At 36.2% G+C, this 24,389-nt stretch overlaps 1 protein-coding gene across 4 annotated transcripts in view; it reads right to left on the bottom strand.

Moving 5' to 3' along the window:
* Positions 1 to 407: 407 nt before the first annotated feature.
* Positions 408 to 24,389, bottom strand: part of CEP192 (centrosomal protein 192) — a 65,797-nt gene continuing 41,815 nt past the window's right edge. For 3 of the 4 annotated variants that reach the window (XM_083826709.1, XM_083826710.1, XM_083826711.1), the window contains 12 exons: positions 23,159 to 23,300; positions 20,700 to 20,872; positions 20,221 to 20,344; positions 17,339 to 17,444; positions 14,869 to 15,073; positions 13,517 to 13,596; positions 12,704 to 12,799; positions 11,176 to 11,295; positions 7,320 to 7,441; positions 6,304 to 6,427; positions 5,793 to 5,851; positions 408 to 902 (listed from right to left, as the gene is read on the bottom strand). In XM_083826709.1, the coding sequence (XP_083682835.1) occupies positions 764 to 902; positions 5,793 to 5,851; positions 6,304 to 6,427; positions 7,320 to 7,441; positions 11,176 to 11,295; positions 12,704 to 12,799; positions 13,517 to 13,596; positions 14,869 to 15,073; positions 17,339 to 17,444; positions 20,221 to 20,344; positions 20,700 to 20,872; positions 23,159 to 23,300 (1,490 nt within the window). In that variant the 3' untranslated portion in view covers positions 408 to 763. Of the gene's footprint in view, positions 903 to 5,792; positions 5,852 to 6,303; positions 6,428 to 7,319; positions 7,442 to 11,175; positions 11,296 to 12,703; positions 12,800 to 13,516; positions 13,597 to 14,868; positions 15,074 to 17,338; positions 17,445 to 20,220; positions 20,362 to 20,699; positions 20,873 to 23,158; positions 23,301 to 24,389 lie in introns of those variants that run through there. The other variant, XR_014580647.1, reaches the window with a different exon arrangement.

Genomic DNA, 24,389 nt, shown 5'->3' with positions numbered 1-24,389 from the left:
AGTCATGCTTACATGATCTCCCAGAACAACATCTCTAGTTTGCAACTGTTAATAGACAGAATGCTGAGCTAGATGAATCATTTTGGAGGGCTGAAGGCAGTATGCCCATTTTGAATTTATGTTTTCACATTGCTAGGATTGAAAAACAATGCTTATGTCTGCCACTGAACTGTGCAGAGGTATAGGATAATTGTCAGCTTTATGGTCCATCCCACCTTTACCAGGTTGAAGGCATGATATTTAACAAGTCAGCTTCTGTACTGCAACCACTTCCCCCCGCACCCCAAAACAAAACACACACAAAAAACTAGCTTTGCTAGGTTCCTGCTTCCTAAGAGCAGGAAGATTAATCATCTACCTACAGCGAGGAACCCTCTAACAACCGAAGACAGAAATCAGATAGAATCAACGGTTAACACGCTTTATTTCTGTATTTACAATGTTAAAAATAAAATACATTCGTATCTAACTAGTCCTAATAAATGCAAAAATAGAAAACTTCCCTCTTCAACAAAAGTGCAGAAACATAAGTTAGAACATGATAACTTTAAAACATACAATGATATTTCTCAGTGTTTTTACTATGAAAATATACTTGTAGAACAAGCACCATAATTCATCTTAAAGAAGACTTTCTGTCAAAGCAGCATCACAGGGCAAAACAAGTAGGAAGTTAGTATGGAAATGTAGTAGCAAATCCTTCAATATTTTAAATTGCATGAACCGTTATAAATTATTATAAATGGCTGTAAAACTGTTCTGACTAGTCTTTTGCAACAGCTTTACCACATAGTCGAATATTAACATAGCCATATTTGGATGTATGCACAGCCAAGAGAGCTTCAAATACGCCTTCTGCAGGTGGCTTGAACTGGACTGGCACATTGATGTAATGATGGGATCTGTAAAGAGACAATTATGTGTATAATCAGTGTTAATATGCAAGTAAATTGTACCAGATAGAGAAGTTCTAGTTTTGATTTTCCAAAGAGCAGTGTACTGAATGCATACTGGAGAGTGCGTACTGGATCAATTTATTTTTATAGTTTTGATCTATTTATCTTATGAGGGAGTTCAATTGTAAAAGATGATTCTTTCTTACTAACTATACAAAGTATTAGTTGTTTATTGCTGCTAGTTTAGCTGACTAGGTTTGGTCTGCCTCTTTGCAAGAATATCGATAGAACCTTAACTATATTTAGAGCAAAGTTACTACATTTCTTCCTTTCAAAAATCAGTTGATGAGCATACTAAAATTTCCAACTCTTGATCAATTTGAAACTAATAAAATAATTTCATTTCTAATTGCCTCCACGTGAATAAATATTTCATTGAATCATCACAAGCCAATAAATGCATCCACCCTCAAACTGTATTTTTGAGATGTTGCATCATATCTTTTTAGATTATATAAGTGTTCTTCTATTCAGATTGCATAAAAACATACCAAGTAGTAAAAAAAATAAATAAAATCAGCTCTAGGTAGGATGTAATGGCTGGTTGTCTTAATTCTCAAAAGCCTAGAGCGAACATTTTTAAATATAAACACAAGCTATACAAGCAAAGAAGCTGGAAGTGCTAAGTGGCAGCCTATTCAATTCCATGGCATACAATGGAAATACCCAGTACTAGCAGACAGGTAACAGTAGCAGGCATGTAGTAGAATAAAGAAAAACAAACAGCAAAACTCAGTAAGACAAAGAAAATAAGACTGTTTTTAAACTTTATTGTAATTCCACTTTTCTGCCCTGGACAGTGATTAGTGCTATCTAACATCCCCTGCATTGTATTCGTTTCCCCTACTTTTTCCATATCTTGTTCCTACCTCTACATATGTTTTCTTCCACAGTAATCCAACCTATTGTAATCAATCTGTGCACTTATCCTTCTTCTACACTTGGAAGTCATAATATTTGCCCTATGCATAAACCTGATCCCAGCTTTTTTTTTTTTTTAAAGCATGAAAATGTATTTCGATATTTATTTTTTTTTGTTAAACAGAACATGATCGGTGAGGTAACCTGTAAGGAGTATACACTACCAGAATATAGACTGATGTGCTATTGTATTCTTTAATTGAGTTGGTGGAAAAATGACACATCGATCATGAAGTACTGAACTAAAATAAACAATACAGCAAAGGAGTTCAGCCAGATAAGTGTTTCATGTCATACTTTAGTGTTATACAACCAATCTGCCAAGCTCTGCCTCTTCAAACACCTATAACATATGGGATGAAGATATTTATTCAGCTTAGTTTAAAAAGAACTATTTTATAAATGAAGAACATCAAGTAAGACCTTTTCTTCTATAACAGATACATTGCAATAGAGAAGAAAATTTAGTAAGAATCGAGACTGCAGCTGCATACAACCAATCCACTCAAGACTTTACAAAAATAAAAGTAAATTCAGGAGGGATGCACAAGTCTATATCATCTTCAAAATCACACATGTGTGCTTCCTTACATATCGTAACATTTACTCAAAAAGAACATAACCAAACTCAAACTTACACTATCAAAACAATAGTAAGTCATGGATGATTCTTTTCACGAGATGGTCCCATCTGGCTTTCAAATATTATTTTCCCAAATAGTTAATATATGACCTCAATAATATTGAGCAGTTTCTTAGCATGTAGCAACTATATTCCATTCACTTTGACCAATGAATTCAGGTATACATCTAATTGGTGCTATACATTGTCCTTTCTAAAAGCAGAATTAGTCAGATATTACTCAGTTTGCTTTGTAGCAGCCAGTTGACTTCTCCCTACCAAAATAAGGCTTAACAGCCTTGAATTCTCATATTTCCTAGTCCAAAGGGAAAGATGTTATTTTCACTTTCTTCAACAAAGAAAACTGGGAAGGTCAGACTCCAACTATAACAGTTCTTTGGTCTACTACACAGTATAAATGTTCTTATTAATGGAAGTAACCCAAAGGATTTTTCTGAAGTACAGTAACCAGAAACATAGTCAAAGTACTGTCAGAACAACTCAAATTCACATGCAATTAACTATTTTGGTCTTAATGAGAAGTTTTACTTCAGTTCAAACTTGTCACTATGCCCACAACTCAGTCTATGAAGTCTATGTGGCTTTTACAGGTTATTGCATCAATTTCAAGTGGTATTTCTGAAGTCAGGTATGCCTGAAGCCTACTTCATAGTCAAACACAAACTAATATTGTAGTTCTCCAAAACCACTGTTTCAACAGAAACAGTACTGGTAAGCTGCATCTAAATTATAGTAACCAAGTCTATCAATAGTGAATGATGAATCACAATTGCAAGAATAACGGCAACTGGAAACAAAAATAAATCAGTGAAGTGCAGAAGAGTTTTACCTTTTAGCACAGTATCTGAAATACCTACTACCCTGTAATCAGGTTATTTCAGATGGCTTCTAAAGACAATAGAAATACCTTAGTTTTCAAACTTCTTTAGGTAGGCATAACCTGGTAGTCCTTCCAGAAACAGAACTTACTCAAAGGGTCTTATGAAGTCAAGTGTTTTAATGTTTCATCCATATATTTATAAAACTTGAGTTATCTTGTTAAAAGTACTTTTTGCAGCATAGAATATACTTATATATTCTATGTTATATTGAATTTGTTATATTGTATTTGTGAACAAACATAACTCCTCTTTTTAATGCCAACCTCCAACAATTTCTTCCCATCCATTCTTTACAGGACTTATATTTCAACCACGAAGATGTCACTTAGCATATATATATGCATTAAGATATTTGGTGAAAATTACTGAAATTCCTTATTATTTTTCCTGCAGTTTTGGTTGCAAGATGCTGTATTTTGGATAGAGCCTGTTGTTACTTTCAATTCAGCAAACAGAGGTGAAGGAATTAGCACTGCTAACTAGTGGTACTTGTGAGCATACAACCAATTCAAATAACTGGCAAACCACTGTGCCGGTTTCTGAAGGTCAGATTTCTTGATTTTAAATACAAACATAAACCTGCAATTTCACTACCCAGACTTAAAACTTGATTACACATGATTGCTTTCAAATTTGGCCCTCAAAATAAAGAACATGCAACACACCATGTTTATTAAGTAACACTTCTTTTGGTCCAAATGTAGACAGGCGGTACTTTCTATTTTTAAACTTATTTACAGACTAATATTCCAAGTTCCTGAGAACAGTTTTCTTAGCTAATTGCTTTTGAACATTACTCTACAATATGTCCAGTTAACCTAGGCTAGAAGGATGCAGTTAATGCCGGCTTTCTTGAAATCCTCAATGATGTTGTTCTCAAAGTCCATTTAAAATTCTTTTAATACTTGTTTGTTTTTTTAAAAGCATCTGTTCAAGTCACATAATTCTTCTGTGCTTTATGCTCTTAAATGGGAGAGCTTTTTCAGAGAGCTATGTCGACTTTGGATGAATGAATCATAAAAAGCTAGAAGAGGCTAATATTTACAAATGGAGAAAATAGCCAAATTTACTAGAAGAACAGTACTAGAATGTGATTATTAAAAGGTAGGGTATATTTAGTTGATAACCTTTAGAAATAGGAGGCTCAATTTTAGACTTGTTAATTCTGCTTCGGATAAAAGCAATAGGAGTTTATCAACTCTCATAGAAAATATACCAAATAGCTTTGACAGCATTCCTCAAGAATATTTTTGAAATATCTAAGTATCTTCCAATAAAGTTACTCATCTTCTTTCATGGGGTGTCATGACATCCTGTCCTTTGTAGCTGTACAGCCTCATAGATATAGCTAGTCACCTTTATTTGGTGAGATTTTATTTTGGTTGCTACTTCCATAAAAACCCTTCTGTACTGTCTGATATATCATATTTAAGAAAAAAGACAGTTAAGTAGAGACACTGGAAAATTGCCTAAGCAGAGTAATAACACTTAACAATAAAAAGTGGCTTTAAAAATACCTCGAATACCTATGGTTAATAACACCACAGCCCTGTTTTTGTAATAAATGGTAAGTATCAGTGGTAGACAGGAAACTAGATTAGGAGTCAGAGTATCTAGTTCTATTTCTGACTTGGCTCACAATTTCTATTCTGTATACCCTTAGTTTCTCCATCTTTAAAATGGGGATCTGTTAAAACACTGAGAATGCGTGCTGTAAGACTTCTAATGAAATGGTTGCATTTATATCTTCCTGACAATCCCACTGTTGCAGACAAGCACAGGAGAGATGCTGTATTTCTTGAACAGATGACTAACAGGTCTGTCAAATACTCGTAATCAGCTCCAAAGATGATTGGGTATATTTTGAGGGATTGTTATCACCAACATGAAGATTCCTTTTATGCAGGTAATATGCTTAAATATTTGGTATGACCAGGCAATTCCACTGGCTGCTCAAACCTTGTATTTGCAGAGAATCTTTGATGCAGCTCTGCAGATTTGTCAAATTAGAAGCGTGATAAAGGCAATTTGCTTGGTCTGTTGCGTACAAAGTATAAATGGAAGGAATGACTTGATTGTGCACAGTATGCCAAACGGTTAAGTGAAGCATTAGGCTTAGCATTAAAAGCAGCAGCACTGTTAGAAACAATTTGCAGAGAAGAAATTGGCAGATGCAGAAATAACTGTGTGGGCTTATTCTGCTTCTAACCAAGATTACAGAGCACGGCATTAGCAAAACTATATATATATATATATAAATACCCATCATTCCGTCTAATTAAATGTATGTATCTACATTTTCGCACTGTACATTAACAAGATATTTATCTTATTGAATTTCTTTTTTAATTTTTTTTGTTAGATGAGAGTGTTAGCATAAGCATTACTCACCTTAGAGAGTATTTCGAGTGCTTGATGTAGAAAGGCTCTTTGGGACTCAAGAATGTCAGCTGCAATTTAATACAAAATGCTTAAAAACTCACTGTATCTAAGCCTATCATATTTAATTTAAAACATGGTGAAGATAAACAAGGTCAATTACAAATACAGCTTTAGATAGACAAAGTGTTTGAAAATAACATGCCCATATTCGTGAGTATTAAGAAAAATCCAAATCTCAGGATGTTTTAATGAAGTTAAAAAAAATAAATCAGGATAACAACAACTCTACACGAACTATAATTTAGTATTTTTTTTCAATTGCATATATTACAAATAACCTCACCGACTCAGTGAAAAGGGAAAAATTACAGAGCAGAATTCTTCAGATATAATACTGTCTTTTGAAACTATCAAGCTAAGACTTGCACTATTGCGAACTTCTGTTAAGATTTAAAAATAGCAGTTGAACTGCTGGAAGGACTTATGAGAATATATTTAAAAGCAAGTTTGTCAAACTTACCAAGTGCGTTCTAAAGGAATTATTTCGCAAGTTGACTTTTAATGTGCGTGATTCCCCAACTCTAGTTAGAGGAAAAGTGTACAGGTCTTCTGGTGCATATACCCCTCGAGTTATGTCACTCGATCTGATTTGAAAAAGGGAGTTAAGATATTAAAATTTCTTATTTACATGGTCTGCATATATTGACTGCATGCGTCAACACATTTCTGATTTCTCATGAGAATAAATCAGGAAAAATAGAAAGATCCTAAAGGCATCGACTGTCACCTTAAGTTTTATAGGCTATACATTTTAGCCATTAAGTGTATAATGAAAGCATCGCTGCAGCGTAAATATTTGTATATATAATATATAAATATATATAAATACACACATATATAAATATATGTATATTTACTTATACACACTTATACAATTTGAATTTCCCCCATATGTTTTAGTAGAGAGCTAACCTCTTTTCAGGGATTCCATGTTTAACCAGAAAATTTTACTCCCCTCCCATAGAATAAGAACTGTAGATCAACTTTAGATTGAAGAACAGCAAAATTAAGATATGCAGTATAATGCTGCTCTTCTTAGAAGCAACTTTGCAGTTTTGTAGAATCTCCAAAATGGGTCAGTTACAGAAGATTCTACTGCTGATACTGGTTAGTTTACAACAACAAATTATGATTAGGCAAATGAGGAACTTTACTGAAAAGAAAAAAAGTATGGTAGACTGAAAATACAAAGCTAATAAGAGGTTTGGCCAAGTACGGTTTTGCAACTCCTTAATATAAAGTTACAGGATAACTCAGGAGGTCTCTAGTTCAACTTCTTGCTCCAGCCAGCACCAGCTCTGAGGTCAGACCAGGCTTCGCAGGGTTCAGTCCAGTCAGGTCCCAGAAATCTCCACAGACTGCACAGCTTCTCTGGGCAGCCTGTTCTGCCGTATAACTACCCTAACAGTGAAAAGGTTTGTTTTTAAGCTTCTACCCAGTTGCAGCCTCTCGTTTCAATTTTTGCCCCATACATACCCTGCTTTAATTGTAGGTGCTTCAGAGTAAACCTTCCTTTCTGGTATAACTGGAAGCCCAGTTCCTATGACGGTATCTGTGGAAGCTTTCACAATTGCAGTTTTATTTTCAGTTTTAGTACCCTATTGGAAAAATAGAGAAGCCTTTACATTTTGTATTCAAAAGTATTTAAGTAATTTTCTTTACACATGAGAAGGGACTAAGGCTTTATCTTTTTTTTTTTTTTCCAAGTATACTTCAGAATAGTAGTCTGGATTATTAAGACAAAAGCAGTAATTTGGGAGGAACACTAACAGGCTTTTGCACCTAATAAATATTTCTCACAAGCCAGTTCACAGCAAACTAGCAATGCAGGCAGAATCTTGTGAAAGCCACTAGCAATTCCTCTGCAGATATTCTGCCCATAGGCTTCAGGAGCAGCTATGTCAGCAAAACGACTGCTCCAAAAGGAAGACCTAAGTCATCATTATAGGTTAAATTCTCAGAAAATCAAGAAAATTCGTAATACTACTGTATTATAGATGATATATCATTCCCAAAGAAAGATCTCTCCGAAGAAAAAGAATCTGATAGTGCATTATATAGTAACAGTTAAACTGAGATACTACACCAAAACATCTACCATTTTCAGGGCCTCTATTCAGTGTGCTCTCTAACACAAGGAAACCAGCTCATCCTAAGGGAATACTTTGCCAAATAGCTAATTTCAAATTCTCCATTGTTTGTCAAAATCTAGCCAGATACTGTCTGGAGCTCCTCGGGTCACAACAACGTGAACGAAGACATAAAAGAACAAAGATTCTTTACCTCCTGTGCTTATGATCATACAACATGATCTTTATTATTTTTTTTTCCAAACTATGCTGATGTTTTAGACAAGCAGTTGATTCCCTTATGCAGGGAAGACTAAAAAATAGACTATTCTTCAATAGAGCTGCTATGACAAACCCGTCTTTTAGACATTCATTTCTTGTCTTGAAGGAGCTGCTAATCAGTCTGTCAGAAGTAGCAGCAGCCAGCAACCAAAAAAATAATTTTAGTTTTAAGAGCATACTCTTCAGTTGCAAATAACTCACGAACCACTACAGAACCCGATACATAAAGACAAGAAAGGATTGGTATGTCTCTTCTTTCAAGAACTTTATGTTTTCCATGTAAGGAAATATGATGGGTGTCACACCTCAGTGTTATCATTCAAATTCTAATTTAGAATAGGGCAACTTTACTGCATGGGAATAATACACATTACACACTAATACAGAATATTCAGAGGATCTCCCTGGTTTTGTAAGAGCATTGTGAAGTATTGCATGCTTTACTTGACTCCCTACTGATTTTGCCTGTTTCAAATGAAAGCAGTATGTTAATGCTGTCCAAATGGTTACATTCAGCGCTGTTGATCCAAACCAACCTCAGGAGCATATGAATCTGTTTAGTTTTAAAATTGGAATTTGTTTTGCTCACTGAGTTTAAAAAAAGTCTTTCCTCCTCTCACTCCGAGAATAGCCAAAAAAGATGAAGCTTCCATACTTGCTGATAACAATAAAAACCAAATCAAGACTTCTAAGTGACTGTATGTTTTGTGTTTAGGATTGAGAAATTGAGCTCAGTTTGTTCACTTTGCCTGTTGCAAAATGATATGCTAAAAAGTTAGTTACACAGCTAAAGTACACAAATCACACAAAAAAAAGGTAGTATCTTCAAACAATAGCAAGAGTTCTTTATTCAGTTATCAGCTTTCCACGTGACCAATCATAACTTAGGTCCTGCCTCAGCAGACAGGTTTTTGCTGATTCACTGCTTCACCCAGAAGAGACCAATACTTAAACCAAAATACCAATCCAAGAGATTTGTGCACAATGGTGATACTTACTTTTACTCCAATGATTTTTGACCAATTTGTGATAGCAGCCTAATAAATGTTTTTCAGGAAAAGGAAAAACTGAATTTGAATCACCAGTATTGACATGCTTGGGCTGCAAAGGGTACGTACAATTCTTGCTTTCCCTGTCCATAGGATCAGATTGGAGACATGATCTAAGCTGTTGACGATGGTTTCTAGCTGTGGGGACTACAAATGCATGCAGTGCATAATCAAAGTCATAGATAATTGTTTCTTAAGGAAAAAAAAAAAATCAAAGTGGTGTCACTGATTTTCCTAAATTCACCTGGTTCTTTTAGTTCTTTCCTGATCTCCTTCACATTTTCTTTTCTTTTGAAGTGGTGTAATAAAAAAGTACTGCTCAGTCACTGTGAATGACAGTCAGTTTTCCTACTTCGTTTTATCATAAGTCACATTAACCATAGCAGTAGCCCTCTTTGCCTCAGCAAACCCAGCATGATACAAGTCCTTTTCAAAGTTGTAATAATGCAGTCTAAACTCTTCGTCCCTAGGACATAATAGACAATAATTGACTTGTCATCTCAACTAAAAGTGGATCTGATTAAAAAGCTGCAACAATCTAAGTAAATGTTCTGTGTTGACCCTTCTTGCAAACTGATACATAGTTCCTTACTTAGATAATAAGCAAAATATTTTCAACTCTTTTTCAAAATGATCTCAACATATTTCTGCAATGTTTTTCCCATAAGCATATGGAGATGCTGGAAAGATCTAACTGTTAAAACAGCTTTAGAAAAAATCAAGAGGAACAAATCTGACATGTTAGTTCAAAAACATTAATATCAAGTTGTGCTGCTCAAAGATTTAACACAACTCTGACAACTAGTCATGTTCTAAGAAGAGAATCATCCAGAACTCTAGATTTCTGATAAAGAATTCATCTTCTCTCAATTTCAACATGCTTTTAACAGTCAAATGATAGGTGCTTTCCTCATTTTAAGGAAACTTATGTTCAAAGAATTTGATGAAATCTAAAAAATCCTCTCTCAAGCCAGATATTATACAGGCCTCATTCTTCCTGCAAAAATTAGAAGCCACTTAACATATACATCATTAACAAGCCCACTTTTCAACATAATTACTGGGAAGAACAAAGACCCTACCAAAAAAAAAAAGGCAGGTATCTTGCCAAGAAGGACAAGTAAGGTTCCTTCTACTGAAACATCCTTGGTACTCTACAGAAAGACCCTAAGTATTTACCTGGGCTTCTCAAAAAAATCAAGTCCAACTTTCTGGAGAGGACATAAAAACATATATAGTAATTACGTAATACCTAATATACAAAGTTGTTCACATTCAGCTCATTTAACTAAGCATTAGAATTCACTCTTAAATATTTGAGATAGGTTCTCTGTCTCCTTAGAGTCAGAAATTAGTTCTAACTCCCAAACCCTTCTCTCCAGGCTCACCATAAAACGAGACCTGAGGAACATGGGGGGCACAAAGGAGAGCTCAGATCTAATTGTTCCTATGTATAAATCTCAAAAATCAACCCCATGAGCTCTGATAAAGCATTCAAATAGACTCTGTCAGAAACATATCCATGTAACCAATATAGGTGTTTTTAAATTCCAGTATTGCATTAAGTTATGTATTAGAGCAAAGGGCAATTACTTTGATATTCATTTACATAAATGAAACCAATGCATTGTGTCTGATATAAGCAAACCTTACACTACAGAAAAAATTCCCACAGAGGTCAAGTTTCTCTGCTTTCTCTGAGCAGACAAATATTTTACACGGTGACAAAAGATAATGCATTATCATATAAGCAAGATGAGAAATATATTTTTAATATAAGAAAAACAGTACAGTTTAGGCTGACATAAAATATTCCCCCTTTTTTTTTTTATCAGAATAACATTGAGGCATACCAGAGATACTACTGTGTAGTAACATTAATAGATTATCAAAAAACTATGCTCTGGACAGTTTATATATTTATATACTCACTATTCCAGAAAGCTGAAATCTTAGTTTGTGTTTCCAACTAGGTTTCTCAACAGGGTGACACTCGAGGTCCCAAAACTGGGAGTAATCCCCACTGTCTCTAGGTAAAAATATTAGAGCAACCTACCAAAACAAAAGAAAAATTTTGCAGAATTTTACTAAAATAATCTATCCAACTTCACAATCATACTTACACAAAGTTACACTTAAGCCAGCGCAAAATTTCCTCACTACAGAAATTGATGCATACATTAATGGCTCATCCTCCCTAACCCACAAATAAAAAAAGTTCTGATGAAACGGGTTGTGTAAGCACTCACACAAAAATTAAGTTCAGCTAATCTTCCTTAAAAAAAGTCAGCAAGTGCTTGCACAATTATTTGTATTAGTAAAATGGGAAGAAGTGTACCACGAGGGGAACATGTCAGCTAAGTTGTCAACAACTTAGTCTATAAGTACCCTGTACTACAATTACTAGAAGGACTAAAATTTAAAGTAAATTACAGGCCACATATTTGATCATTCTTAAAGGCCACCTATGTAATAAAGGATCCTTTCTATATAATGTCATGTCTGCTTAATTCAACTGTAGCCTTGCTTTGATTTTAGAGTTGGGATAAAAGAGAGCTAATAATGACAGCAATCTACACCTTATCAGCTCTGCCCAACAGTCTTATATACCAATAATCAAAACGTTATTCTAATAAATACACCTGAATTGGGACTGATAAAGCAAACACATTTGTTTAAAATCAAAATCAAATAGTGGTTTCCAGTAGTAGCATAACCAATGAAACTGAAAGGAAGTCTTCTATTTCTTGTAAATAGATCCTAAATTGCATCATCAATATTGCAATCTGTAATGATTAAAAGATAGGTGTTCATGAAGATGAACAGACAGAATTGGGGATAGATCGGGGATTGGACTAGATGATCTTTCAAAGTCCCTTCCAATCCCTGACATTCTGTAATTAAAGTAGTATTAGGGGAGAAGGTGAGGGACAAAAGCCCTATAGAAACCCCTTCAAGTATGTCTCTGAATGTGTTTTATAACTGTGGTTATGAAACCCTCTACTGGCCAGAAGATAAAATTGTAAGTCAAATGAAATCAATTTCAAGAACAGATGTTTGTTCCTAAAGAACTACAAAAAGAGACCTCTCCTTAAGGAAGAGAAACTAGTTCTCATATCAGTTTTGTAATAACACAGTATTAGTTGCAATATTGTTGTGGATTTTGCAAAGCATTTGAAAACAATTTTCTGTTCTAGGATAGTTTATCTTCTAAAACAAACAAGAAGTGGCACAAAGTCAAACTACAGATTGCATGAATTCTTAGAATCAACTCAGCTGACACTGTAACAGCCTGGGTAAGAAGACAGTGAGTGGGAAGTAGATACTGACTACCTGATACATATTATCAGATAGAGTATAACCAGCTTCAAAAATTCGACTGCTATTTCCAAGAATTTCTCTTGGAAGGTATCATTTTACAGTTAAGGTAAATTGACGTATTTCAAGCATATTAATGTACCTTTTCTTTTCCATGAGCTTCAAGAGTACCAGAAACGCGGTAACATCTGAAAGCAGAGTAAGTAACCCTATAAACAGAATCAGTTCCATCCACATCCTGCAAATAAAGTTACGAGTCAGATTCAGAAAACATTAAAGAAACACACACATGCACTATCCTTGCAAAGGACTGAAAAAAAACCTCAAACTACTTTCAAATAAACAAACATCGAATTCTTCAGCAAATGAGCCGAGACACGAAACTACTACATTGAAGTCATCATTCTAGCTTAAAACCAAAGGGACCATCAGAGCACTCAAACTATCACAAAATAGGCAAGTGGTTACAGACATTAACATTACAGCTACAATTGCAGAGGCAACAGTAGTGTGATTCAAATACCCTTGACTTAACTTTTAACTACCTACAGAGCTATCACATATAGCGTAATTTGAGAAGCACAAGTCTCTTACAAGGTAAGTTAGACTGGCATTCTGGATCAGAAATGAACACACATCTTTTATGTATGTTTGATTATTTAATGCAATCTGGAGGATTACACTGGATGAGCACAGGCAAATTCATTAAGTGAACCAGAAATTGTCCCACACAGCACTGATTCACAGCCAGAGAGCACAGTACCGAGGAAAAGAGTAGAACATTTCCTTAATGTGGACAGGCAGAAAACTGAGAAGAAACCCTGTAACTGAGTTCAGGCTCAAATACATATTTTTTCCTGGAGAGGCTAGAGGGAGAAAGAGCAGCAGGAAGAGCGAAAAAAGAAAAAACCCATGAGATTGACGCTGAACGCTAGCAATACAAGCATTCACTCACTTTAACGTAAGGTGGTGTAAATGACGACAAATTCCACCTCACATTTTCATCCCCCTTATTCTCCATTTCCAGGTAGCTCTCTGGAAGAGAAAAATGAGACAAATATATACATATATTAAAAGCCTTTGTTCAAGTACCTTTAGTTGAAAGGATTTAAACAGAAAACTTGTATTTCTAGACACAAAAACGTTTAATGGAAACAGTTCTCATGATGCCAAGTAGATCTGAAACTTCAGGACCAGACTTAAACAAAGCACACTGTTATAAAATCTTTTAAAGCTCATATAAATAAATTTGTAAGTCTTCTAGTGAAGAATAATATCAAAGATGCTTACAAGAAACGAAGTGAGACCTACACCTAACCATCAAAAACCCTAAACAATAGTAGATAATTCTACCAAAGACTGTGAAGCATGTCCAAGAAAGTTACATGAATGTACTGTTTGTAGTAGGAAATAAGCTTAAAATCCAGAATAAGACCATTATCAGAGAGAAATCTAAGTCAATTTCAACAGTCTCAATTTATTGCATTCAGATTTTTGGCAGATATCTTCACTTTTTAGCACATAAAATTACCCCTCCCCCCCCCCCAAAAAAAAAAAAACCAAGACACCCAATTCTCTTCCAAGATGTTATTTGGCTGCTTAGTGAAGAACACCAATGGTATTCTTGTTTGGGACCAACCAAACCAAGGACTAACAAATCTGGTATGTAGATGACACAATGATAGCTCCATACAGTACTTTGAAGAATTTTAAGCATTACTGGAATTAAAAGTACAAACTGAGGATTTTAGAAACCATTATCAACAACATCTTCCTAGATCATTTTGAACAAGACAGAGATAGCCAGTCTCATAGCTGACATTCCTATTGTCTTAAGGAAGAACGTTTATTTCTCTTCTACACATAGATAGCTTCATCTAATATCTTAGGGACACACACAAAGATGAAGAGAACAGGTGTACTTCACAATAGCATGATCCAAAAAAGGTTCAACAAAACACAGTAACCACAAAGCACCTTCTCTGCAGAGGCACAGTATGGTTGCATTCATCATAATTTAAGAAACTGGCAACTTATCTGTCTGTATGCAAACTATCTGCAGGAAACGGTGTTGCTATACCACATAAGGAGAAGAAAAAAAAAAGGTTCTTTCCTTCTAAAAAGAATACCATCACAAGGACTAACATTTCAACAAAGATCAGAAGAGGGGAACTGTCCAATCACACTGGATGAAAACAACAAAAAACAAAGTCAATGCATTCAAGTTCTCAAACATGCAATATAGTAAACAAAAACTCTGAGCATAAGACACTGCAGATGTTTCATTTACTATGCAAGTATTATTACCTGAACTTTCACCAGCTCTTGTTTTAGGAAACAGAACAGATCTGTTCTTTATTTCCATTTTTGTTAAAGGAAGCGCTGAGAGAGGTTTTGCCACATGAACAGTAGGACTTGCAGACTGTAGAGTAAATATATCCCGTCTTCTAGATGGAGAGCCTGCTCCAGGCACATCTTGTACATTCTCCTCTCGAATCTGCACTTTAATAAACTTTTGCACAATTTGAAGAGTAAGAAATATTTAAATAGTCAACATTTTTATACCCAAAAGTCAAACTATTAAGCTCTATTTCCTTGAGCTGTAAGAACTCGCACTGTCCGTCTTCACATTCCAACAGAAAAAAAAAATGAATTACCTGGTCTTCTCTAACTTCAGTTTGTAAACTTTTAAAATTGTAGGACAAATTTAATACAGGAGAATAAGAAAATTTACTCAACACTTACTATCTAGAAATTTTTATTCAATACTTTGGATGTTCTGTTAAGGCTGAACCCCTCTCCCTAATGCTATTTTCTGCTACTATTTATAGTTTGTTTATTACTACAAGCTGTATTTACTTAAAACTAATGTCTTGAACAAATACTTTGCAATGTATTTTTACTGAAGAATAATCCAATGTCAATCTACTAATAAAAGAAACATTAATAAACTGTACTAGCTGAATTTAACTGCCAACTCCTACAGTATTCTGTATTTGCAGAGAAAGGAAACAGGGATGCCTCATGCAGAATGAGCTTTGTGTTCACTTCTGGTTACATAAGCAATGCTTCTAAAAAGTAAGAAAATCCTAGCGTACTTCCCGCTTAATTGGACAGGTTGCAAAGAAATGAGAAAACATTACAAATATCATAACTTAAAATTAGATTCTTTTGTTATATCCTCTACTTTTGTCATATAAGCAAGAGGACAAGAAGAAATGGCCTCAAGTTGCACCCGAGGATCTTTAGGTTGGATATTAGGAAAAATTTCTTCACTGAAAGGGTTGTGAGACACTGGAACAGGCTGCCCAGGGAAGCAATTGAGTCACCATCCCTGGAGGTATTCAAAAGACGCGTAGATGTGGTGCTCAGGGACATGGTTTAGTGGTAGATGTAGCCGTGCTAGGTTAAAGGTTGGAACAGATATCGTAGAGGTCTTATCCAATTTAATGACTATGATTCTTTTCAAACCTTTTTCATATTGTACAACGTAACAGTTAAAGATGTGCACAACCTTCATTTCCTTCTCAACTTATTCTTCTCACCAACTTCTGTGCAGTTTTTTTGTTTTTGTTTGTTTGTTTGTTTTTTTGGGGGGGGGGGGGCAGGGGCAGGGAGGCTTGTTTGATTTAAATCAGAATCACAGAATGGTGGTTTGGGTTGGAAAAGACCTTAAAAGATCACCTAGTTCTACCACCCCTGCCATGGGCATGGACATTTCCTACCCAAAGTTGCTTAAAGCCCCATCCTGCCTGGTCTTGAACACTTCCAGGGATGGGGCATCCACAGGTTTTCTGGGAAATCTGTTCCAGTGCCTCACCATCCTCATAATAAAGAATTCCTTCCTAATATCTAATTTAATTCTACCTTCTTCCCATTTAAAACAGTTACCCCTTGTCCCATCGCTATGCCCACTGATAAAGGGTCCCTCCCCAAAGCAGTTTCCAGTTCAGTATCACACACATCATTTTCCCTCATCAAGAAGGTAAGCAGATATGCTATTTTATCCTTTCAGTGTCTTTAATTTCTCACCTTGCACCATTATAATTAACCCAAAATACATACTGGCTGTAAAAATGACAATCAAATATCTATTTCTCTGGAGGAGATTACCAAGGATCCTTTCTACTATTATGCTGATGAAAGCACAAAACCTGTTGGCTTCATAAATTTTATTATTATGCCTTAATTCAACCAGGGCAAAGTCTTGGCTTAAAACACATGAAAAGGAGAATCTGTTCTACACATTATCACAGACTTGTCCACCAAAAGGTTAAGTTCACCTTAAGGGTGCCCAAAAGGAGCTGTGGTGTCTTGTCCAGTAACCTACTTTAACTTTTCATCTTAAAATATTATATAGACTAGCTAGAGACAATTATATATAAAAATACCTAAATATATACGTAAATATAAAAAAAGCAGAGACAAATATATATATTGATATATATAAAAATATAAATCTAGCATTTCTAGAAATTGATGTATAAGCGATGGGTATACAGATGCAATTTTTGTTGGCAATGCAGTCTAAGTGTTCACCTTACAATACTTCTTTAGAGATGAATGAACCAAGACAAGAATCTCAGTTCCTAAAACGTGATCTTTTTCTTTTTGAAAGGTGAACTTTACAAATTTGGGGAGATTGGGTAGATGGGAGATTTAAATGAGAATCAAGTTTACAGAAATTGTGCTCCACATCTAAAAGATTTTAACAACATTACTAGCTCTTATGCAGCAAAACAAAGTCACAAACTAAGCTCTCAAGTAAGCCACGTACTTTTTGTCCGTTATCACAATGGATATAGATTAGCCCACTCCAAGGAATTACCGAAGGCTTCGTGGCAAGTGATGGATTAGGACTCACCAGAATTAGTGTACGGCTCCTAATAAAAGGAAAAAAAGTTAGTATGATCCTCATATTAGATTGAGCATCTGAAATAGAGCTCACTAGCTCAAGAAAGAATGCATTTTTAAGATAGTAAACAAGTGAAGATGATCTAGAAATATTTTTATTTTTTATCCAAAAAGATTTTTGGGTATTCAATTTACTATTCAGGTTTAGTTATTAGAAGATTAACAATAACAAGTTTTATAAATCAGTTTTATAAGTTTAAGTTTTGTAAACAAGTTTTATGAACTTGTCATTGATGGTTGTATAAGGGGACAGAGGGGAAAAAATTATTTATCATTAACACATACACCCTGTCAGGCCACATAAAACTACATGAATCAGATAAAATAGATAAAATAAAGCTTCGATGCTAGTCCACAAGGAAACTACTGTTCAACATATACTGCACAAATTATATCTTAGAAACCAATTCTAGTTTTAGATAAGCAACTTGCTTTCCTTCCTCCCATTCAGAACCACTGATTTTCAAAAAAAAAAAAAAACGAAAATGCTTTTAAAGTTATCAGTGGTTTCTATGATTATTCCGGGTAGCGCAAACTGGAGAGTCCACTCAACTCATTCCCAAGCAGTTACAACCTAACCCAGTCATTCGACCAGTGAGAACGTAAGTTCTGATTTACATGTTCCATATTCTATATTGCAAAGTCTTAAATATAAAAGAGAGCAGAAAGAAAGCAACAAAGGTACTTTCTGCTGTCAAACAGACATCAACAGCCTTAAAATACGAAATCAGGATGTTCATATATCCTTACAGAATTGTCTCAATAAATAATGGGTAGGATTTTAGTTTCTATCAGGAGGAAGCCTTTCATTGGCATAGCCAATCACTATATACACAGAGCAACTGCAACTATACATTTTAGATTTTTTTTTTTTATTAAAGTCTCAGCATTTTTCAGAGTCTTTACATGTATGGTACTTACACTCTCCCCCTCTCTCATATACAAGCTGTGTATGTGAGAATATGACTTAATAAGTACACACACTGTCTCAGTTACCCATTGTCACAAACCATTCCATTGTCAAGGAGAAGTTGATAGGAGCCAAGACATCTACTGCAAACTTCATATACAAATCCGATTTGCGTGGAGTCACAAACCACATGCGTCTCAAAGATCATATTCAGCCTGACGACACTACCTCTCAGTGCTTTCATTGCTGTGGAATGGAGCAGTCTAGGGAAGAAAAATTTTGCCTAACCACCCTTTCAAACCTTATTCATAAGGGAAGCCCCAGAGACACTTTCTGAAGAACACTCTTGCGGTCTTTCCCGATTCCAACATTCCCTGCTCCAAAAGTGCATCTCCTTTCACAGCACCTACCAACACTCAGCACTGAGACACTTCCCCATGAAAATCTTCGAGCGCTACCAACCGACCTACAGTCGGTAGGGACTCTGAACTTCATTATTCCACATTCAGACAGGTTAGAGGTTGCCTCAATCACATTCCAGTGAACTTGAGAGTTTTAGTCAAGCTGAAACAGGAGGCGGCCTGCTTGATCTGACATGTTCGAACACAGCAAAGGCAGTCCTTCATCTTTGGACTTGCTTTCGCTATCACTAAGGAATCATACCTTCTTTCCTAGGCTAAATCAGTTCAAGAATTCCACACAGCTCCAGCAATCACAGTGCTTATTATAAAAGATTCTGCCTGAATGGCACAACTGCTTTTAGCACTGCAGTGAGATGGTCATGAAAAGCAGAAAAACAGGCAAGTATAGCTTGCCATGCTTAAGTCAGCCGTTCCCACAGGTCTGTTTCCTGTTTGCAGACCTCCTTTCTCGATCCAGACTACTTACTTTGACACAACTTGTTAGGTTTTCAACACATTCTTCTCAAGTGAAAGGAATACATTTTAAAATTACGCAATACAAAAAAGTTTCTTTAATGCTGTCTTCAATTCTGTCTTACTAAAAAATCATTCCTCAGACAGCCCTCAGCCCAAGGGCACAGCGTTGGTGGTATAGTGGTGAGCATAGCTGCCTTCCAAGCAGTTGACCCGGGTTCGATTCCCGGCCAACGCAGTTACAATTTTGGTGAATGGAGTTAAGTCCAGTTGGAGGCCGGTCACTACTGGTGCCCCCAGGGCTCAGTACTGGGGCCAGTCCTCTTCAATATCTTTATCGATGATCTGGATGAGGGGATTGAGAGCACTCTCAGTAAGTTTGCAGATGACACCAAGTTAGGTGCGTGTCTCGATCTGCTCGAGGGTAGGCAGGCTCTGCAGCAGGATCTGGATAGGCTGGAGCGATGGGCTGAGGCCAACTGTATGAAGTTCAACAAGGCCAAGTGCCGGGTCCTGCACCTGGGGCGCAACAACCCCAAGCAGAGCTAAAGGCTGGGAGATGAGTGGCTGGAAAGCTGCCTGGCAGAGAAGGACCTGGGAGTATTGGTTGATAGTCGGCTTAATACGAGCCAGCAGTGTGCTCAGGTGGCCAAGAAGGCCAACAGCATCCTGGCTTGTATAAGAATCAGTGTGGCCAGCAGGTCTAGGGAAGTGATTGTGCCCCTGTACTCGGCTCTGGTGAGGCCGCACCTCGAGTACTGTGTTCAGTTTTGGGCCCCTCACTACAAAAAGGACATGGAGGTGCTCAAGCATGTCTAGGGGTCTGGAGAACAAGTCTTACAAGGAGCAGCTGAGGGAGATGACAATATCTATACCATGGCCATGGAGCCCACCAAAATAAATCACTCCAAGCCTCACCACACTTTTACATATAAAGGAAAACTATGAAAAGAAACTTACTCTGGTTCAATAACTCCATGTTGTGGGGTTATAGTAAGGCAGTGAGCTGGCCATGAAAGCTCAAATGTCAGCATCCTATTAGAATGGTTGACAATTTGTACATGCCCAGTATCAGCTGTTCCACCTGTAAAACAAAGGCAACTACAAACAGCTAACATGTAAAAAAACACAGTAGTGTCCAGAAGTCTGAGATGCATCGATTAAGATAAAGCATCTTCTGCCCTTCTGCCCTATTTTTACCTTCAAAATGCTTTAAGATATTTGTAATAATGTATCAAGTATTATAGGTATACAAAACACGTACAACACCTTAACCCCAACAATATAACCACAACTGTTCAAGCCAAGGTTATTGTTCAGGTGCAACATTACATGAAGCAAGATTATTGCTCAAGCCACATTTACAAACATAAACATACTAAGTAGTACAGTTATTTTAGTACTAGAATGTTGTTTTATTAACTTCAGAAAATACTTACTGATAGAAGGAGATGTCAAAATCAAGTGTTCAGGTTTAACAGCCCAAGTCTGTTGAACATCTACTTGATTCTGAATAAGATCATCAGTTTTTACAGGTAATGGAGGACCCTGAGGTCCTTTAACGGGAAGAACATCCAAAGTTGCATTGATATGTCTGACAGAGTTCTCAGATCTGAAAAAATAAGATCGGGTTAAGCAAAAGTAGTAATGAAAATAACTTAGTAATTTTAACAGCCTACTTTTAATATTTTTCAAAATTTAATACTGAAATAAGATGCTCTTCACATGTGTTTTCAGTTTAAATCTCAGCTGAAAAAATGAAGTCAGCAGCTAAATCATGATGCAGCTTTTTCCCTGGATGTTTAGAAGTGGCTTAATATAAGGTACTAAAACAATTATCTTGAGGTGATAGCAAAGTAAATAGCTTTCTCTATACATACTTAGATTAAAAAGGCACTGCAGAGAGAAACGAAGCAGTGCAAGTTATCTTTAGCAGAATCACAGAATACCTGAGGTCAGAAGGGACCTCTGGAGATCAACTAGTCCAACAACCTGCTCAAAACATGGTCAGCCACAGCAGGTCGGTCCAGGCAGCTTTTAAATTTCTCTACAGATGGAAACTTGACAACTATCTGGCAGCCTGTTCCAGTGCCTGACCACCCTCAACAGGAAAAAAAAAGTTCTTATGTTTACATGGAATTTCTTGCATTTAATTTTGTGCCTATTGCCTCTTGACCTCTCACTGAACACCACTGAGAAGACTGGTTCTCTTCTCTACTTTCCCCATCAGGTAGTTATATACTTGGATAAAATCCCGACACCTCCCCCCCCCCCCAAAGCCTTGTTTGCTTGAGGCTAAACTAACCCAGCTGCCTCAGCCTCTCAATGCAAAACACATGCTCCAATCATGCTCCAAACACATGCTTCCTTATGATCCAGAACTTCACAGTTTTGCTTGCAAAAAACATGGCAGATAAGGTCATATACAAAAGCTAGGAAGTTGCTATTTTGGGATTCGGTGTATTTTCTTAAGTTAAAAGCTTAACTCGCAATAGATTTGATTTTAAATAGTAAAATAGAAGCAGAATTCAGCAATTCAGGGAAAAATAGGTAACTTTTGCTCCATATAGTGTTATGTAAATGTCGCTCTTTTCCCTAATATGTCTACTTTTATTTTGTAAGCCTTCCGAGAATCCTCACACAGCTTAGAACAGAACTAATACCTATGGATTAATCCCTTAAGATAGTGATGAAATTAGAAAGGCAGCCAATTCACACCCACGACACAGGATTTCACAATGGTCATATAAGTAGTTAACAGATCTCTTCTGAGAATTACAGCTTACTTGGAAAGTGAAGATCCTCATGATGCTTAGCCAGTGAATAAATTCAAAACTAGAAGAACTGTTAAGGCTATTAAGCAGGGGGAAAAAAGGCTTGAAAAGTGTCCTACTTGCTGCTGTGGATACTTGTTTCCAGTCTCTATCTTCACAATCCCACTGTGCCCAACAAACACCTTGCTAGTCTACAAATCTGTCAAGTAGGCCAAAGTGTTCAGCATCTGGAGCTCAACATGCACAAGTGATTCCAAGGCAGTGTGTAAATAAATGTTAAACTGTTAATAATGTTAATTAACTGTTAATAATAAATGCTAAAGTGTTAAATGTTAAAGTGTCTAAATAGATGTTAATCAGGACTAGGTAGGATCCTTTCTTCACTTAAGTTACAGGATCTTGAGGGGAAAAAAGTATGAAGACTCAAGAACCAACTATGCTAATTTGTTCTTCATAGCGTTAATGTTAACCCTTATTTATTTTTTATGTATTTTGTTTTTATGCTATGCTATCTTAAGAATTTGGATCTTTCAGTTTTCAGGGCTCCAAGTGCTATAGCAACCTATCTAAATAAAAATAACACACCCAAATTGAAGACCAAGTCTCTGCCAATCCTCCAGAGAAATCCTCAGTAACAGACCACTTCATTTGGTCAGGAGAGGAAGCTTCAGCACCAGTCATTCTTTTGATGAGCTATAGCATACATTACATTGACAGGCTGGCACACGAGCTGGACAAGGAAAAAGCCACTAATCCTTCCGAATATAAACTACTTCCATCACAAAACATCAAAAATTCTTGACAAGGAATGAGGTAGCTATAGTCCTGTAGGACCAACAGGAAAAGCTTAATCAGATGAAGAACAGGAAGCTGCAGATACAGTCTATGATGTCAACTTAAGGAATAGTTTAAAGGTTATCATAATAGTTTAACGGATTACAGAGAAAAACAATGAGAAGAACCACCTATATATTCACTGGGGCCGTTCTCACCATAGAGGCAGCTCTTTAACTTGTGGAGCAAGTCGTTTTCCATTACTGTCATTAAAATCTTCATGATTTCAAATGAAAGGAGCCACATTTCAGTTGGGCATTATCTGAAAGTTATCCTTATAGTTACATTACCTGTTTGATTCCAGATGACGTCCAGGAGATTGCTGGAAACCATCCCGATCAAAAACGAAACATCCAACCACAGTAAGAATGACTTTTCGCATATTTGCATAGAAAAGACGGATGTCACTTGTCCCCCGTGGGATATCGCACACTATAAGAATAATAGACCAATTCGAGTAAGAACAAATCAATAATATTCAGAAATTGCACAGAGATTTAGGATATAATCCTAATTAATAATCTGTTGGCTAACGTATTACAGTTCAAAAATGGCTTATAACAAGTTTACTTACCAGGCACAAATCAACATAAACATGAGATGCAACAAATATAAATACACAAAAATTTTAACTTTTTAATAATGCCTATTTTCCACCTTTATGCAAACAGTACATACTAATCTTATTCTACACCCAATTAAAGTTAAAATTTACCTTCTTTTACCCTGACAAATACAATTAATAAATTCCAAAGGCTTCATAGAGACTCAACTTTTAAGAGAAGTTATTTTTCAATTACTCAATCTATTCAATCCAATGCCTCGTTATTTAGTTATACCTGTAAATATCCAAAAGCCCAGAAATGTCAGCATATGATTTAAAAATAATTGTTTCATCAAAATTATTAATAACCTAGTCAAAGTTTACTCCTTTGCTTTAAGCCACTTCATGTTAAATGGACAGAATGAAGAAGTGAACATTTCTCACAGAAGATACATTTGATCCATTATTGCTTTTGCTGAATAGTAGATACCAGGGCAAATTGTTAATAACTGTATGCAAATCTACACATCTGCACTTCAGTAACGATAAGACAGTAATAACTACTGTAGAAGCACTTTTAGTTAAAATTTACATGCAACCAGAAACTTGTTAACAAAGCCAAGTCTTTCAGAAGGATGTCTATCAGAATGTGATTTTGGAAGCAAATTATTTATTTATTCTGCCATATGTAATGCCATTCAGCATGGAAATACATTCATCCTATAGGATGACCATTATTTCTACTCCATTAACTTCTGTTCTCTCTCCACACACACCTTGTTCCTTGAATTCCAGTTGTTTGTTCCTCAAATGCCCCTCACCTTCAGCCCACGCGTCCCACGCCCCGTCGGCAGTAACCCCTCTCAGTCTGGAAGGTGATCCCCCAATATCCTCTCCAGCTGACCCACTGTGGGCATTGCACGGGGCCATGAGGCTGATGGCTCCCCTGGGACAGCCCTAGGAGAGGCCAGGTCTCC

This window comes from Anser anser, assembly GCF_964211835.1.
Source record: "Anser anser genome assembly, chromosome: 2".
Lineage (NCBI taxonomy): Eukaryota > Metazoa > Chordata > Aves > Anseriformes > Anatidae > Anser > Anser anser.
The sequence above is the reverse complement of the archived record's forward strand: the minus strand, read 5'-3'. Positions and strand labels throughout refer to the sequence as shown.